Source organism: Anopheles arabiensis, chromosome 3 (genome assembly GCF_016920715.1).
Source record: "Anopheles arabiensis isolate DONGOLA chromosome 3, AaraD3, whole genome shotgun sequence".
In the NCBI taxonomy this organism is placed as follows: Eukaryota; Metazoa; Arthropoda; class Insecta; order Diptera; family Culicidae; genus Anopheles; species Anopheles arabiensis.
The window spans coordinates 84,911,514-84,930,285 of record NC_053518.1 but is presented as its reverse complement, the minus strand read 5'-3'; the positions used below and the strand labels follow the sequence as shown (position 1 = coordinate 84,930,285).

At 42.6% G+C, this 18,772-nt stretch overlaps 2 protein-coding genes across 2 annotated transcripts in view; one reads left to right on the top strand and one right to left on the bottom strand.

Annotated features, from left to right (window-relative positions):
- Positions 1-262: 262 nt before the first annotated feature.
- Positions 263-1,861, bottom strand: LOC120901754 (probable E3 ubiquitin-protein ligase makorin-2). The gene is made up of 3 exons (XM_040309980.1): positions 1,699-1,861; positions 1,497-1,626; positions 263-1,416 (listed from the first exon to the last, which is right to left on the bottom strand). The coding sequence occupies exon 3, from the start codon at positions 1,373-1,375 to the stop codon at positions 599-601; it is 777 nt and encodes a 258-aa protein (XP_040165914.1). The 5' UTR covers positions 1,376-1,416; positions 1,497-1,626; positions 1,699-1,861; the 3' UTR covers positions 263-598.
- Positions 1,862-1,978: 117 nt separating this feature from the next.
- The window catches only part of LOC120900289 (phosphatidylinositol phosphatase PTPRQ), a 190,992-nt gene continuing 174,198 nt past the window's right edge, over positions 1,979-18,772 (top strand). Inside the window, exons 1-2 of the mRNA XM_040307087.1 lie at positions 1,979-2,578; positions 3,005-3,170. The gene's annotated coding sequence lies outside the window, so the exon portion shown is untranslated. The remainder of the gene's footprint in view (positions 2,579-3,004; positions 3,171-18,772) is intronic.

The window sequence follows — 18,772 nt, the reverse complement described above, 5'->3', positions numbered from 1 at the left end:
GATCGTAATTGTTACGCGTGCGATTATTCAAAAAGTTTCAAACTGTAATTTCGCATGGTGCGCGATCACCTTAAACTAGAAAAGGAATACGCTACGTGTAAAAGCGGAATAAACATGCGTCACAAACACTAACACACGGCACTCACGCGTACGTACACTTATGTAATAATTATCCTCGGAAAGGATACACTAACACCCTAAAAAATGTATGGGCTTCCGGGGGTATAAAAGGGACTACACTTCGAATAAAGAACCATTCGGATTTTGCAACTCTAAGAAACTTCGCCTTTTTTAATTTTGCATATTCGGATCACGAAAGAAATCTCTCATCCCTCTTCACCCCCTTCTGCGGCATAGGCTCCTCAAATTACTTGAGAGAGCAACTAGCGGGAAGGTTGATTACTGGTGTCGAACGGTTGAGAAGATCGCTGTTACCCGAGCGGGTTTGACTTACAAGGCCGCATCCTTCGCGTGGCCCACAGATCCGTTCGCCGTCGTAACAGTAATGATTTACTTTTATTGTAATGAAATGTTTAAACTAATCATTCCTGTATCCTACACCGTTTTGACCGGTGAATGTAGATCCCTTGGCGCCCTATTAATCCCACGATAAGCCGTCGTCATACTGCTGCCAAAGCATTCCCGCCGGTGCAAACGCTTCCGGTTCAGCAGCAGCCCGCTTCCGTCTGGCTTTACGGTTCGGTTTGCTTTTAGCGACCAGCTCGCCGGACGGAAGTGCATGACGGTAGAAACATTTCCAACCAAACGGACAAACTCCGGTACCCTTGCCGAAGTGTTTGCAATCCGTCAGGCTGCAACCGTGTTTATAGTCCTGGATAACTTGCTGCTTCGCTGCCTCGTCCTCGATCCAAAAGTAGCTGGGGAAGACAAAGTTGGACCGGACTCGGCACACCGGGCAGGCGCGCCTAACCCTATCCTCATCGGATTTGCGCCACAGCCGGATGCAGCTTAGGCAGAAGGTGTGGCTACAGTTCGGCAGTATGCCGAACCGTCGCTTCCGGGCCGCCTTCTTCATCACCACTTCCAGACAAATGTAGCACGTTTTGTCGCGGGAAATATCGAGCTCAAGCAAATGGTCGTTTCTAAGCTGGTGTTCCAAAGAGCAGTGCGCGTGATGAATTTGCCGCTGCCCTTCGTCTGTTGGGTCGAGACAGTACGCACCACACTGTCGGCACATTTCGAAGGGCACCTCCGGATCGCCGGTGGCAAAACATTCCTCATCTTGCTCAGCGTGATCCAAATCGGTTGGATCGAGCTCCTGGATGTTGTTGTAGTTGCCGGACGCTTCGGCGGTTTCTGCTTGATTGCTTGAATCGTCGCTGCTGGCGTCCGGTTCGCTTGAAAAATCATCCATTACGCTTGAATCTTGGCAGCTAATGCTCAACTAAAACAGATCTGGAGACGAGAAAGAAAACACAACAAAAATCAATCACAAACACTCGAACGATCGCAGGAGTATATTATGCCGTACTTACTCTGCTGGTAGGCAATTTGCGCAAACACTTTTGAGTTTCGCACAGTTTTGAATGGACCAATTTCACACACCACGGTGAGGTCACACCGGCAATTCACAGCAACTGTTCGTGCAGCACCACTTGTCGATAGCTGCCGGCGGGAAGACAAAGAAACAACATCACAAGCGTGGAACGATCATAAGCGCATCCTTGCAGCACTTACCTTTCCGGTGGGAAATTTACGCCACACTTTTACGCATGCACTTACTCAGTAGGAGGAACGCAAGTTTACGCATGTAATGCACTTTTCACGCAGCACAGCAACGTGCACTAGCTACCTTGAATCGGAGGTAGAAGTGCATCTTGTAATTGCCAGACAACGCGCTTTTGCTTGCTCTCCAAAGCTCAGGTTGGGTCAAAACTACACCATTTGACAGTTGATCACCGATACAGCAACGATCGCACTGACAGATAAGAAAAACATCAACTCAGGAAAGTATTGCTGGAGTAATGTAATTCACTCACGGCACGGGCAGTGCTCCAGCGCGTGCGGTTTTGTCGCATATGGCGTGAAATTATTTCTAGCACTGTGAATTTAGTGATAAAATTCGATAAAATTGTAAACGAACCTCCAGTTGTGGAATGCCATAGATGTAAACAAACAAAGGCCACAAGATCATTCGTTCAGGTCGAACCGGATACACTTTATATACATTATAGCGTTTTTCTGTTTATGTGTGTGTGTCGTTCTTTTGTGTGAAACATTCTTGGTAATCGGAGTCTTTGGAATCGTTCTGGAAATCATATCTGGAGAGGGTTAAACCTTGATCTGCGTGAGAGGGCTGTGCGGTGTAAACGAACGTGTGCTCGTTGAAGAATACGAGTAACAGTAAGCAAATCCTAGCTAGCTATGAAATCTTAGCTGCCCGTAATCAACGCCCCAAACCGGACGACAAACATCCTGCTCTTCACGAGAGTGGGTTGAATTTTGGCTTCACCCTCGTACGCTTGCCTTGAGCACGTAGGAATTAAACAAGAAGAAGATTCTTCGCGTTCGCGCTGGACCCCATTGTCGCTGCTGGACAGAGAACGTGGGGATGGAGGTAAGTGTCGCGTTTCTCTTAAGGAATCCCCTTTCTACCCTTCCCTCTTGTGTTTTAGCATCTCTACAGAACACCGAACACAGAGTGGAGCATCCCCAGGCAAAGGCAAAGAAGGAGTGCAGGAGGAGTAAGAACGCCGAAGCGAAACTCTGTCGCCCTGGAACCTCGACGCGAATCGCAAACGGTTGGGGTGGGGAGACAACAAAAGTTGTGTACTTTGGGTTTTAATTTTATCGCCGTTTGCTCTGGGCTTCCGTTCTGTTCGCGTTCGTTTTTGTTTCCTCCTTTTCTGTTCTTTTATGCATTTTTTATTTATTCTGTTCCTCAGAAGAGTATATCTTCCGACTCTTTCTTTTCTGCTTTTGATTTTTTTTTGCTCTGTGTAAATCTTCATTTTAATTTTTCTCCATTTTTCTATGTTTTTAGGTTTCTTCTCCGTGTGCTGATGGTGCACGAAAGGGCGCAGAAATAGGCGCTACATAAAAGTGGTGCGTGTTTCCCCCCCGCGTGTTCAAGCAGATCTTCTCGTAGAGGAAATTGCTATTTGACCCGTTTGCTAGGGCAGTGGGCGAGTTGGAAAGTTATGTGAGAGGTATGTTTTTTAATGTTTGTTATTTAGGAATAGTTTAAATCTAATAATCTAATCATTTTTGAATATTCTATATAACATTTTCTTTCGATCCTTCAAAAACTGATCTTATGTTAATTTAACAGGTTTTATCAAACCAATGTTCAAGTGTTGAAAGAGTTTCGCGCAGTATAAGAAATCTTTCTTGTGTAGTTGTATATATATTTTCAGTTGTATGAAAGCGACAGACTTACATATACAAAACCAAATTTTATTGGAGCTCTAATCTAACGATCCTTTCCAAAAGAGATTCATGCTGCGGGCACTCGATAAAGTTCTTACCGTCCGCACTGTCGACCACTCACCATTCTGCATCCAAGGACAAGCTTTCACTTTCACTTTTCCCTTTACTTTTTTGTACTAAAAAAATTAAAAAAAAAAAAACGAGTAAAAATACTCTTCATTTCCACGCTTTGACTCTGGCCGTGAGTAGCCGCGGGCTATGTGCTTCGGTCTTTTTTTCTTTCGTTTCTCCAACAAAACTCCCTTCCCTCGCCTTAGGAAGCCATATAAAGGGAACGGTATACTTTCATTTTATATGCTCGCGCCTTCTCTCTCTTGCCCTCTCTCTCTCTCTTTTTTTTTCTTGGAGCGGGTTTTCAGTGTCGGTGGAAGGTAAAATTGGATTGTTAGAAAACATCCCATCGCGAGCCGCCGCCGCGGTGGGTCTCCCGCTTTTACAGTGTCCTTCACGGTTACTGACCGTTCGCGTAAAGTACGCGTGGTGGGCAAACTCCTCCAGCAGAAGGGTGATTTTACGACGCCTACCAGTAGCATCGCGAACGAATGCAGCGTTCCGATGGATGGGGGGGTGTGTGCGCGCGCTCACCAATGCTGTCGATTGGACGTTTTGGGGCCAGTGGCACAGTGACGCAGTGTAGAATTGGTTCGAAAATGGTGACATTGGCGGTCGGTTGGAATGCGTTGCTTGAAATAAGGGTCGGAAGTGAGAAATAATTTTAATCTAATTAAGTACAGCATGACGGCGTTTCGGGTGAGGAAAGTACACACTGAACACAAAGCATCGAAAGGGGAAGCTAGGGAAAAGGAAAATTATCAGTTTTTCTTTGCTTTTAAAATGGATTAATTTTCAAATGTTTTAAGAAAGAGTCAATTGAACCTCCGTATAATTTATCTTCAGTATTTCTAGAAGGGATTTCCTCTTCTCTAATTGATGTCAATATACAATTTTATGTACGGCTTCTTTGGAACCAACTCTCAAGGAACTTTCTTTGTATTTGCTTTTATTTTTTTTTGAATGCCTTATATTTCTTTTTTTTCTTTACGCGTTGTTCTCTTAGTGGTTGTAGTAGGGTAAGCCAGTACAACTAGTACAACAGCATCTGGCCCTAGGACAGTATAATCTTTATAGTGTCAAACAAAATTTTAAACGAAAGATGAACATTTTCAATGATTTCTGATTTGTTGCTGTGTTAAGGTTCTTTGAAAGTGATACACTTTTAGGAATCCTAATGTGGTTAGGACCTCCATTTGTATTGAATGAAGTAAATCACACATAGTTAGGATAAGTTGCTAATTAATGCACACTTCCTAATTGTTGCACACTGCGTATAAATTGTTACATTTCACCTGATTTCAATCTAATGACTGATTTCAATCAAAATGAATTTCTTAGCTAAACTGCTAAGAGTTGTGTATTACAAAATAAGGTTTATTTCACCATGTGAATCACTTAACAATATGCCCGTCATGGGTTCAAGCCCCGAATAGACCGTGCCCCCATACGTAGGACTGACTATCCTGCTATGGTAACAAAAAGTCAAAGAAAGCCAAGCTCACTTCACCAGTGGGTACAGACAGGCCTTGACCGACAACGGTTGTTGAGCCAATGAAGAAGAAGAATCACTTAAACTGAGTATTTTGATTGAAATCAAACAAATATATCATTTCTCACGATAGAGTATTAATAAATTTGAATAAAAAAAAAACACTTATTTTAGACCACAATTCAATTATTGGAACAAATATACTTCGGTCCTATTTGATTGCATAGCCCAGTTAGTTGAAGCTTAGGCTTGAACCGTGGACAAACGTGTAATGCAACAGCGTTTCGTATTGTCCTAAACACTGTTCTGCAGAAAAATACATTTCAAGGCTCTTTTTCGTTTTTCTTTAGTGTGTTGTAATTGGAATAGTGTGTAATAATTGGATATGGAGAAAGTGTGTAATAATTGGATATAAAGTGTGCAATCATTGAAATTTGAGTTGTTTGTTATTGGATTGGATTTTTTAATAGGTTTTAAACCTCAGTGTTTCTTGCCATTATTCATCATTTTCATCTGCTTGGAATAAGATGTAAAAAGTATCTTTTAATCAATGATGATGTATACTAGACACACGTAACATGCATATTTTGGTTTTATCCAACTCAAACATATGAAATACGTTGGCTGTTCCCTTAAGAGTACCACAATTGGAAAATTAACCTAGTAGTTGTACCAGATTCTACCAATAAGATTTTTTTTATTTAAATAAGAGTTACTTTGAACTCCATGAAGACCACATTAAGACAAATTCTCCACCAGCATCATCAATAAGTAGAAACAACTTGTTAATAATTTCCAACTGATTGATGCTAATTTCAGTAAACGAGCACCGAACGTTTACGATGCATGATCGTCACATCGTTTGTGCTGAGACCTCATTAAAAATGTTTGACGTGCTTTCTTCTAATTTCCTCCCTCCACCCCCACCACCAAAGTCATTAAATTGGCGGAACGTGGGAGACGAAAAAAAAAACGAATCATACAAATTTCCTGTTCCGGATAGCAAACATACCTCTCTGGCAAACATTCCCGACCACCGGACTGATGGAACGTGATGTGCAAATTTTTCGAAATGCGATGAGAAATTAATACACCAAAATTGTTTACTTATTTTTTTCGCCTCCCAGCCCCTCCTTCCTCCCACCACCTGTGTGCCTGTGTGCGTTTGATGTGCGCCCCGGCGCTATAATTGCTTGGACAAGGAACGAAACGTCCGGACGCACATCATCGTTCGGGCCCTGGGAATGTTTGTGCAAAATTTCATAAACATGCCTTCTTGAAACAAAACCGAAAAAACACACACACACTCACAATGCTCCATCTCTTTCTGACGCACCTACCTGGCGAGATAGCACGACTCTAAAGCACCACATTCATTATCTATCGCACGTTGGCGTTTGGAGTTTGGAGTGAAATTTCTTTCGACGGTTTAATGGGATGATAATTAACACCGTCCTTCACCCACCGTACCACGTCGGTAACGTCGGCTGGATGAGCTGAGCGGATAGGCGGGCAATGAATTTTATTAATTTCGAATAAATAATTTCATTTAGCCATAGGATTTGCTTGCCCTCCACCTCCGGGTGCTTGGTCCGGTGGTGAGGTGCAAATTTTGAAAACGATGATCCTTATGCAGCGTGACGCGCCGGTAATGCCGACGAGTGTGGTGGTGGGGGTAAGCTGTGGGATGGAGATTTTAACGATGAATTAAACATTATCATAATTATGTCATACGGCATTGGAAGTGCCATTTGACCTCAAAGTGGGCTGTCGATTGAGGTTAGGTGGTGTTTCCTGTGGCGTTAATGAGATTCAGGCCATGAAGCGTTTTCGTTCAAAATGTCATTTCTGTTTGGGATGTGACTATGGAATTGTTTCGGAGGAAACTGAAGTGCAAAGGACTTTAAATAATATTCTTATTGGAATTTATCATTATTACTGCATATATTTAAATCTTGTTCCAATGCAGTCACTTGTTATCATTCCCGTTCACAGTCGTTGTCTTCGGCTGTTGTCGGGTATCATTGGAAAGAAATGACGTAGCAGAACACAGCGCTTGACCAACATGGTAGAAGAAATTGTTGTTTTTGGACAGGGCCTCTTTACCTCTGAGGTTGCATGTGGTCCTAAACTCACGATTAATCCAAACTATTGATAGAGGACTGTTGTTCTAGAATTACGATTGTTGCAATGTATTGACAGAAGATTGCGTATATTGTCTAGAGTCTATACCTCTGAGGTGTCTATGCTACTATGGTGTGGTCTATGGTATTGACAGAAAACTGAGTATATTCGATAGGGTCTATTCCCAAATTATTTTTACTTGCAATCTTACATTGAAGTCGTTCATCGAATGTTTTGGTGCTTCCAGAGCTTACTCTAAATCGGAAGACAACTTATATTAGAAGTTTACACCAAGTGGCTTGCGGAGTTGGTAATGTACAAGAAAGTTTTCGAGGCAAAAGGGATGTCCAAAATCAATAATAATAATAATAACAAAACACACCGGTACATAAACGGCAAAAGATTTTATCTACTTCTCACGATTTTGCATAATACCGTACGGCAATATCTGCGATCGAACCTCGCGATATGTGATACTACCGCAAGCCCGGGGGTGCAAATGAAAGCCGGGATTACCGTCCGTTGCGCATCGCTTCCGATACAATTAACCTCAAGTGGCGTTAGTACCCAATTCGGATGCAAGGACATGCAAACTACCGGTCAAATCGGTCCACTTTTTTGTTGCCCACTATCGGCCCCGGAGGGCTAGCAATTCATACACAAAGCGTACGAGTATAATTCGCCACTTGATGCTTATCGTTTGCCACTGGATCGACTGACCTGAAGGGTGTCTGAAACATCTCCGGGAAGCCGTCCCTGAGAAAGCCTAGCCCCGACCTTCTTCCAGCGTGCATCGTTCCGGGAGATGACACAAGCAAAATAATAATAAAAAAAATCCTTTTGACAAACAGATGTGTTTGCATGAACTTCTGGCGCTAAATCACTGAATCGATTGTCATCAAATCAAAACCAAATCAAATTCAATTTTTCTCTCCTCCTTATAGGACATCATCCGCTCTTGATCCTTGTCCTCCTTGAAGTGAGTTAAACTGCCGCAAGCGGTAGAACATCACCGCTCTTTTCCTACCCTGTTCCTCCCCAAATTACCGACCGGGTGGTAGCATGGCACATGAGTGAGAATCCCTTTTTCTGTTGCTTCCTTCCGGGCGAATGTGTGGTAGGATGATTTGAAAGTTTTTACCCGATAACAGAAAGGACGGTAGGCAAATCCAGAGCCTACCGTCCGAGGAAGAGGGGTTGCAGAAGAAAGCAAATCTCCTCCGGTTGCCGCAGTGTCCTTTTCATTCGGTCATTGAAATCCTTCTCGAAATGGAGGCGATTCGATTGCTTTCACACATGCATATACGTGTGTACGAGTGCGAGGCATACAATCGATCCTTGGGTCGAAGGATAATCCTCTCTGGCCGAGAGTGGGGTTTCTCCCTGCCACCATGTCCCCATGTCCAACGCCATCAAACGACAGTTGATCTTTGCAACGGACATTTGTGCGAATGGAAATTTTTTTTGTTGGAAATATGTTTCCCTGCTGTCCGTCGTCCTGCTGGTTAATATTTTCCTCTTTGGGTTAATATTTTCCCTTTTTTTGTGGGTTTTTTTCTGGGTTCCGGCTTCCTGTTGCGTGTTCCCCCTTTTCAAACGATTGAATGTGAACCATGTGTGTGTGTGCGTGCAATTGTCAAAAACGTGCGAATTGCGTCCTTTTGGACACATCACGACCAGAAGCAGCGATGTGACAGTGTCCATCCGTTTGACGATGATGACACACTGTTGTGTTGTTGGAAAGTACCTTTTAACCTTTTTTGCCTATATGTAGGGCGGTGGGCGTACACGGGTAAATTTATTCTTCTTGGAAGAAGTTAAAGCATTACTGTAAGGATATTTAGGTGAACAAACGAGAATAATGGAAGGTTGTATGATCAGGTTGAACCGTTAATATTCTGTCGCATTTTATTTGGAATTAGAAAAAGGTCATTTTATGTTCGGGGCTATAAAAAAGCAAGTCTTTCAAGTAGTGTTACATAGCACAAATCAAAGAAAATACGGAAAAGCTTGTCTAAACAAAACGTATTATTGAAATTTATAGCAACACTTCTTTGATTTTGATACTCTAATTTCAAATCTCTATGCATTCAAAGCTGTATCTTACTTTTAAATTAATCAGCCAACTGTTTCAGCGTTTTTGGAATATAAAAAAGCAAATTTTAAGTTTAATAATGGGATGGAAATGTGAAGCTATGCTACTTTTACGGTTTAATGCACCGAGGTGCATAAACATGCAATAAAATGTTTAATAGAATTTGAGATAAGCCATTAAATACGTGTTTTTTTTAATCTTTTCTCCGACTTCAGTTTTCGACAGAAAGATTCACCATTAACGAAACCAAAAAACATGCACTCAAAAACAACATCTCTCATGATACAAAAACAACACCAAAAAAACACTCCTTCCCAAACAGAGTGCTGTTAAGCGGCGCCGGAAAACAACATAATTAATGAGTGTAATTTAATAAGTGTACGGTAAAATAAAAACAAAGTGACCAAAGTATGAAGGCAAGTGATAGAGAAAAAATCGCAAAGCCAAAATCTTTCCTTAAGGGCGCGTGGCGTAATACGCGCGCCAGCCATGTTACCGTAAACGGATATTGGGCTATCTATAAAAATGCAAACAATTTCCCCCACTTCCCCCCCCCCCCAACCAGTCCAAGACAGGGCAGGTCCAAGTGCCCGGCTTGGACCGCTCGGTGCCGAAAAATCACTCCCAAAATCTGCCCGCCCTGCAAAAAAAAAAAAAAAGAAAATGTGTCGAGTGTGTTTGTGCAAGGTGCGTTTGTGCGGTAATTTGAGAAATTTAACGATATTAATTGTTGCTTTTTAACGTGCGCGCCCGTTCCCATCAAACCGTCCACGGCCGCCGTTGATGGGCTTCTCAGCAGCCGTGAATATTGAAGTGGAGCAGAGTCATTCGCTTAAATGGTCCCATTTTCGGTCGGTTTTTGTTTCACTTTTTTTGTTCGCGTGCGTCGCAACGCGCCCCACGGTACAGGACAGGACACACACACAGGATATACTCATTCACTCTAGATCAAACATCTCCGAAAGTGCCGTTTGCCGCTCTTTGTCAAGGATAATCGCCTACGGGAATGGGACGGGAGCCCCGGCGCACAGGTCGGTCCTAATCGTTTGGTGTGGTGTACGGCCACCGGTAAAAAGGTATCAAATGGACCGTCAATGGAATGGTGGAACCATTCGGGGGCTACCAGAGAGTGTACAGGTGAGCAGGAGCGACGCGGAAGAGAGTGGTGTAGGATATTTTAATGAAAATTTAAATTTTAATATCTCTTCACTAGCACACCGGGAAGGCTCAGCCAAGGATTTGAGTGCAGAGAAAATTTGCTTTTTATCATTCACTTCCTCCCATTTGGGCATGGGCACACACACACAGCTTAAAATGCCATTTAAATGGCTAAACAAAAGTGTGTGGGTCGTTTTGCGAGTGCGAGCGAATTTATTATAATTCTTCCTCCAGCCAACGGGGGCGTCCAAGTAAACACTAGCGGGAGCACTCGTGTCCGTTTTTATCTGGCCATTTTTGAGGCGGTGGCCCATTTTAAAGGCGTGAGGAGGGGGGAGAAACCTGTCAGCAAGTTGGGTTGGCAACAATGGTAATTTCTGTCCACCGCGATAAGTGCTCGTTACTGATGGGCTGGCCATCGAACACGCATCAATTGAATGCGGTCTAATGAACTTCCACCGAAGGGACCGAACGGTGCTGCTGCGTATGCCCAACCGAAGGTGACGTGAGTTGCTGACAGGTTTGTGCGGTTAACAGGACAGCTAGAACAATGGTGTGTCATTTGTGCGTGTGTGTGTGTGTGTAGTCGATAAAAAGTTTGACAGCTTTGGGCAGCCCGTCCCTGCTGTGTCCACCTTTTTACCCCTGCAAGAAGGCAATCAAATCGCAACAGCACAGTTTTTAGCAGTTTTTTGGCACAAACAAATGAAAAATCAAGAAATTAATATTGTTTTGGTGATTTTTTGGGTTCTTTTGTTTGTTAGTTTGAGCCCCAGATGAAACTGTGTTTTATCGGTCACCTTTCACTTTTTAATGAGCTTTTGAGTCTGTCCTGTTGACAGATCAATGCTAACTAGATTTGAAACAGAAAGTTGGAGAAATAGGGACGAATCCATGAGAATCATGAGAAGAAGCGGGTTTACAGTAAAATTATTGTTTCTGATTGTTTTAATAAGCAATACTTGATGGTGACATTTATTTTAAATTAAAAAGCTACTGATTTTTTTTAATTAAAAAAAAAACACACATTGGTGCCCGTAGAGTGCGAAAAATACCGAACTGATTGCAGATCAAAACCGCAATATTAGCTCAATTTGGCAAATACGACGCAATCGACAAACAGCGTTCACCCCAAATCGCTCATACGGGCCACTTTCACGCGGAGTATATCTGACCCAGAGCCCACGTCAACGCTCGGCTAGGGGTTTCACGTTGGTCCTTTTCGTCGAGTGCGTTTGCATTCCCCCTCCTTATGCTCGCCGTGTCGTTTGAAACGCCCGAAAAGTATGCATATAAAGAGGGCGTTAATTCTGACTTATTGACAGCATCATCAAACCGAGACCGAGTTGTATGTGCGATGTGTGCTCTGTGCCGTGCCATATGAGGAAAGCGGAAGGGCGGGATTTTCTCGCGAGTGCTTACCGCTGTCACCGTCGATATGGGTCCGTCCGGTTTCGAACGGTTCCCAGCGGACTTGGTGAGCAACAGCCAGCGAAAGTAGAGAAGCTGCTGTGGACCCTTGAAGTTGGACGTGAAGGATTCCGTCGTTTTCGATGGTTGTCATTCCGGTTAGCAATAACGGACTAATGCTGTTTCACTTGCCTAACGGCTAGCAGACGATTCCTCGGGGGAAATCATCGCTGTACTCGCGAAGGCCATTGAAAGTAAGTCTTACGCTTGCTTTCTCCGAGAAAAAGGGAAAGGTGTTACGCTACACGCGCGCTTGTATCACACATTTGGGCGCGTTTTCCGCACCGATCAGCACACTGAATCGCGATTTTTTTGACGCTAGATAGGTTGGCAACTCGTGGTGACATTGAAGCGCAAATACCACGTGTGCGATGCCTTTCAAATTGTGTCCTATACCTGCATCGTTTGTTTTGCGTAGTGCACAAGACTGTGTTCCAAAGAGAGAAACTGGATAATGCTGGTTAGTGGATGGTTGGTGTTCATTGTTGAAGGTTATGAGGTTTAGGAATTTTTCGATCGAATACGACGGTGCGGTATGATAATTTGCTGATGCAATGTTGCTCCTTGGAGAGCTCCCCAGGACCAGGTATGAAATAAATCCGACATTCGTGTACTAACATCGAACGCTGCAAACGAGCCGGTATATGTGCTGGTGCGTATCGTAAAATATTTAAATGGCTCGTATAAAAGTTGCTCAATTGGTGGCGGAGTTATGAACTGTTTGATTTTACATCAACCGACGAAGCGAGCGTGGTGTACGTGTGGTGGATTTTATACGGTATGAAAATTGTGCTTAGGTAAGGTGAGATCTGCCATGAATCTGGCTTTGGACGGATGGACGCGTATGGGTATGTGGTTTTCATGACCAAAACAGACAGTTGTAAAGTGACCCCGAAATGGAGACATAAAAACAACGTGTAAGGTTGAAGAGGTGGCAACGTCCCGATAAGAGCGACTCAGATCAAATGATGCTTAGTTGCATCATACAATTGCATGGTTTTGGTATGTGTGGGGACGACAAAAGCTTCGACATTCGTTCTAGTTCGATAGTGTAAGCCATTTATAGCAAGAATGGACACATAAATGAGTGTTTGATGGTTTATTACACAATTTATTTTGTTGTTTTGCGCTTAATATCCCTACCCATTTGATGTATTTATAACAGAATAAATCTGTGAAGGTTTCAAATGATATCTACGCTGAATCTTAAGCATCTATATCACTGAATCTTGACAGATTAACATTCTTGCTCAATATATTGAATCAAAAACGTGGCGGCATTGAAAACGCCTAAAAGTATGCAATATAATTATTGTTTTGCTTATTTGTACTAGTTTTGTTTAAACCTAAATTGCGTTAGTTATACATCTTGAGCGATTCTTGTATTGTTTTGTATTTTAAACTTGTATTTTGTTGGTCAATGTATGAATCGTTACAAACTGAAAAAAATCGTCTAAATCGTTAAAAACTGAATAGAAAAACGAATTAAATTATATTGAGTTATTGAGTTATTTAAAAAGGAATTACATCAGTGTGTGTTTGTATGCAGTTGAAATTGTGGATGTAATGAAAGCAAAAATCATTTTCTTATTTAGATATGATATTTGGGACTGAAAAAATGTTTCAAAGCAAAAATGTTCCAAAGCAAGTCGAAAAAGTCGTATGTCTTATATATGTCAGTATATAGTTTATAACCGAAGTTGCATTGTCGAAATTCCTCTCCTCCTGTCCTGTAAAATTAAAATTAAATAGTTAAAATAACTAAAACATGTTCGCTAATGTATTAATAAGTCGTTTAGACGATATGAATATTCCAGTTTGGGTAGCTGGAGAATCTTCATAAATGAGATTAAAGAAGATATTTTAAACATAAATCCCTCAATTTCTTCTAAATAATAGCTTTAAACGGTCAAAATCAATATCGTCGTATCAGCGAATTGTCGTCTCCTGTAATCAAAATTGTTTTCTACGCCTAAATGTATGCAATTGTGTAGCAATTGTGGATTTTTGTATGAATATTTGTTACAGTTGCTTACTTAATGTTCATACAAAAAAGTCTCTTTGAAGTAGAAACAGCCCATACAACGCTTCTGCCCTTACAAATATACACCAACTACTATGGTTTCGGTTTATGATTGAAATATGATAAGGCACAACGACACACCGACACCCACTCATCCTGCCAAAGTACGGCCGAAGTAATACGAACGGAAGCTCGACTCAACCATTCCCAAAAGAACGAATGCCACGTGTTGTGGTGCTCTCTCCTCCCCAGAAAACCCCTTTCGCGCATAATAAGATCGTTTCGGTGTTTTAAGCGATCTTTCAAAAATTTATTTGCATCTCATCTAGGGCATAAAGGATACAGGACTTCGACCCTACTCTCCCTTCTGGCACAGAGTTAACCATACACACTCACACAAAAACAGAAATGAAACGACCGAACCGGGATAGAAAGTAAAAATGAAATGAAAACACACCGCGCACCGCACGGCGACGAAGGGGTGCCAGTAATGGGAACGTAATAGCAAAACGCGGGGCAATTCGCGAGGCAATGAAGCACACGACGGCACATGGCCAAAGGCAGCTGGTGCAAGGCTCGGGAATAGAGCAACTCACAAAGCAGAAAAAAATGAGGGGGTTACATTATGCAAATTTTTTTTATACCCTCATCCTTTAGCAACGGTTCACCCCCTCGGCTCTCGGTACGGCTCGGTACTGCGGGGATAGACGGCTTCTCTAGGTGTGAGTGGTGTCTCTATGTGTGACGCGTTTTTTTTCCTTTCATTCATTTGCCAACCGTAGTAGCCAGTTTTTTTTCCCTCCGCAGAGTTAAGTGTAGGCGCTGACGATCCATATCGGGCCCTTTTAAGCGTGTCACGCGAGATGACGGTCGATTCCGTGGTGTCTCACGCTGTGTGTGTGTGTTTGTGTTCTTTTCCACTCTCTCGTCAGTTTGTCTCTGCACAGTTTGTTCCACCGTCAGGCATTAACCCCTTGTAATTGTCTGACGGACGGGGTGTAGAGGCGCCCGATGTGTAATGTAATTTTTGGTGCGCCTAGGATTTATTGCATGCTTTGTGATTTTTCACCCAAGTAGATAGCGCACATCACGCTAGCGGGGTTTTGCATGCCGGGGCAGGTTTTTACTGTCGATGAGCGCACGGTCCAGGGTCCCCTTTCCCCGCGAGTGTTTGGGGTAAAAATGTTCATTTCACTTTCGAGCTGTTTTATGGCGTCTTTTTGTGCGGAAGAGTTCTTGTTTTTCCCCCTTGTATTTTCCATCGCTTATTCGCGTGATGGTACATTTTTCTTAACAAAATTTTAATTTACACTCGCACATCCTTTACGCACGCTTTTCAAAGGAAATTATTGCCTAAAAGGGAGAAAAGTTAAAGAGAACAAAGAACGCAACACTAGCAGCATCACTGGTGCGTTCGGTTGAAGTCTAGTGCGAGTAAGAACTGCCGGGTCCCGCGGAGAGAAAAATAAATTAACAAAATCTTTCCATTCCACCGTTCAAAAGCCAAAATTTGCCTGCAAAACACAATCATCATAAGACAAACAGACGAAGGAAAAAAAGGACAAAAAGGGGATGAAATATGGTTGGTTTTAAAGAAATTACAACCGAACGGCATTTGGACGGTGGCGTACCGATTTGTTATGAACTTCTGTAATGTGGCACCTTAATTTGAAGGATTAGTGTACTATATCTTTCTCTTCTTCATCCTCTCTCTCTGTGCTTTACGTTCATTGTTTTTAGGGTAAAATGCTTTCGCTTTTTTTTTTGTAAATTGGCACACAAAAACTAGGGAGGAAATAAATTAGTGAGCTGATGGATCACCGTGCCACCGGAGGACGGGCATGACTAAAGAGTGGCTTTAATGAGTGGAGGATGGAATGAATATTTTATTATTTATTTTAAATAATTGATGTACACTTTTGTTTGCTGCTTCGCCGAACCAGCAACGAGCAAGGAATTTATTGGTTGAATGAATTGTTCCCTTCGATCGGTTTTAAGAAGAGAAAAAGCGCCTAAAGGTATGCACCATATGCTTTGTAGGTTTTTGTTTTAATTTATTTTTGATTGTTTTGCCTTTTTTCTCTTTACTTCTTTAGAATTAGTAGTATTGGTAATTGTATTCTTCCAGCATTCATTTTATTTAAATTATTTTTATTAGATATCTTGGAATCGACCAGCAAAATCGGTTTGATTTATAGAATGGAAATACAATTTAGATAAGAATAGATTTACGTGATTCCATTTTGTTGAAGCAATCTTACTTCCTCATTAATTAAAACAGCCATTTTCTTACACTCACTAAATAGACCGTACTGCGCTTGACCAACGAACCCTTTCAAAAAGGGTTAAATAAGCAAAAAAAAATCCAGAATAACCCTTTTTCTTGCAAACGATGAGCACCTATAGGAACGCTTGAAAAATGATCACACAAAAAAACTGGCCATCAAACATGGCCTCGCCCAGCTCTTTCATTAATTGGTCGAATGTAGAAACAAAACGAGAGAAAGAGACTGAAAACCGTTGCGTCAAAACGGTGGAACCAGAAACCCGTTCACTTGGGTGGTTGAAAAACGAAAGGATTAACACACCAATACACACGACGGGCTCGTGCATGTTACCCTTTTTACTCCCTATTCTCTGTGCTACACACCAACAAATACGCGGAAGGGGTGATGCGTGCGTATGCAAATGAGGAGATTCAACCCCAGCTGTGCTGCGCGCTGCTGTGTGTTGGTGTGTGCGTGTTTTTACTTTACATTTTATATTCGTTGGCAAAGTACGGTACGGTGTACCCCCTCACACGGTGTTTTTACTTTAATCAGAAGCGAGCGACATTAACGCAACCCTCGGCCCGGCTGCTGCTGCTGCTGGTGGGCTTCCTTGGAGCGTGGAGAGCGCATGTCCGCCTACCAGGATTCGGTGAGAGTGCGGTGGGAGCAGTGGCCTGGAGTTTTTTTTTTTCGTTTAAGTTTCCGCTTTTCTTCTGCCCATTAAAATCCCCCTCCCTGTGGGAGGTGTGGTGGGGTGATGAGGAGCAGCGGGAAAGAAGCGCGCATTAGAAGATGGGTTAAGACGTGGAAAGCGAAAGGATAGGACAGCAGCAAGCAGCAAGCAGCAACAGCAGTAACAGTACAACGAACGAGGGTGGTTGCCTTCCGCGAAAGGAGTGCGCGAAAGAGCAAGAGGCTCGTTCGTTATTTCATTTCTCTTTTTGCCCTGTGCAGTCCGTGTTTTTCATTTTGCGTTGTTAAATACGCAAGATATTCTCATTAATGGGTTGTGTGCGGTGGTGGTGGTGATGGTGGTCGTGGTACCCTGGCGCGCACATTCCCCCAGCGTAATCGATTTTTATTTTCGGCCTTGTTTGAGAGGTTTTCCTTTGCGCGTAGCCTGTGCTTTGCGTGTAGCCTACCTTGCAGGCGCTGGAAGCTGGCTCCCGCCGCCCGAAACGATCCACAAAAACCGCACGAAAGCTGACCACCACCATCTTCACCAGCTTTGCACCACGGCTACACTGGGAAAGGTGGGCTTTGCTGGCGTTTATTTAGATTTTGAAGCCTTCTTTTCACCCCCTTTTTGCTTACCCCACCCTTTGCTTTATGTACAAATGCACGCACACTCTTGTGCGTGTGTTGTACTCCCTTCGCTCCGAGGTATCCCCATCGGTGGGAAGATGGCTTTCTATTTGCTTTCTCTTGCCAGGTCTTCACCTCTCCACCGTATCCTCCCTGTTCGTGTTTTAGTAAATGGGCTCGCTTCGCTTATCTCACGAAACGGGGGTTTTTCAGTCGTTTTGTTTGTTGTTTCCAAAGCGAATTCTCGGAAATAACCCGAAAACGGAGCAAAAATTTCCCGCGCTCTGGCGGCTAGCTGTTTGCTGCTGAGTCTCGAGGCCGTTTTTCGGCCGACCAAGATTACTTCCGTCCGTTCGATCGTAAATGAGTTGAGCAGGGGTTGTATGCAAAATTTTCCACCCGGGGTCCAACAGAAGACACACCGGCGGGGTTTCAAATGAAAAGTTTGATGGAACTGGCTGGTGGGGTGGGGAAAGAAGCTGTGCTGAACCGGCTGTGCTGAAGAAAATGCGTAGCGGTGCGTAGCGATTCCATTAGTGAAGCCCACCCCTTTTTTGTTGTTGGTTGCTGCCGCTGCCCACCGATTGTACATAAAATTTTACTTTCTTCGATGGCCTAAAATCCGTCGAGGGGACGTGAGAGGGGAGAGGGGAGCAGCTGTGTTGTTGGTGGGTTAGAAAAAGGAGAAAGGAAAGAGAATTCGCGGATTCGCTGAGGGTTGTTGCTCTAAACTGAAGCCATTAGAAATGAACGCTCGGTCAGTGCGACAAGGGATTGGGCAAGACGATATATCCACCGAGAGCACGATACAGGTCAGAAAAATCAGCAAATGTTTGTTATAATTATTCCAGTTCGATACTTTGACGATCTGTTTGATCGCTAAAGCTATTTGAACTAATGCTAAGAATCATTGTATTATCATTTTTATACTTTACACTTTACCTGCAACTCATTTCAAAGTTTCCCAGAACCACTCAGTCGAGCCAAACAATTTCCTTCTTTTCTTTTCGTTAACTGTTCTGTTTGTATTACTTTTTCATTCTTATTATTGGATTGTGCTTTGTCACTTGGTAATTATTTTTGTTATATTTTCATTTCTTGTAACTCTTCAAAACGTATTTTTTATTTTACCCCTCTTAAAATATTATTTAAACTTTACTTTCATAGCAGATATAATAACCGTTACCACATTTTAAAGTACATGTTATACGATTTTGTTTTGTTTTATTTATATTTTTTTCCTTTTACATATTATCAGTTCCTCAAAATATTTTAATTTTCTTATTTTTATGTTCATATATACCTTTCATAAGATTTTACATTTCATTGGTTTT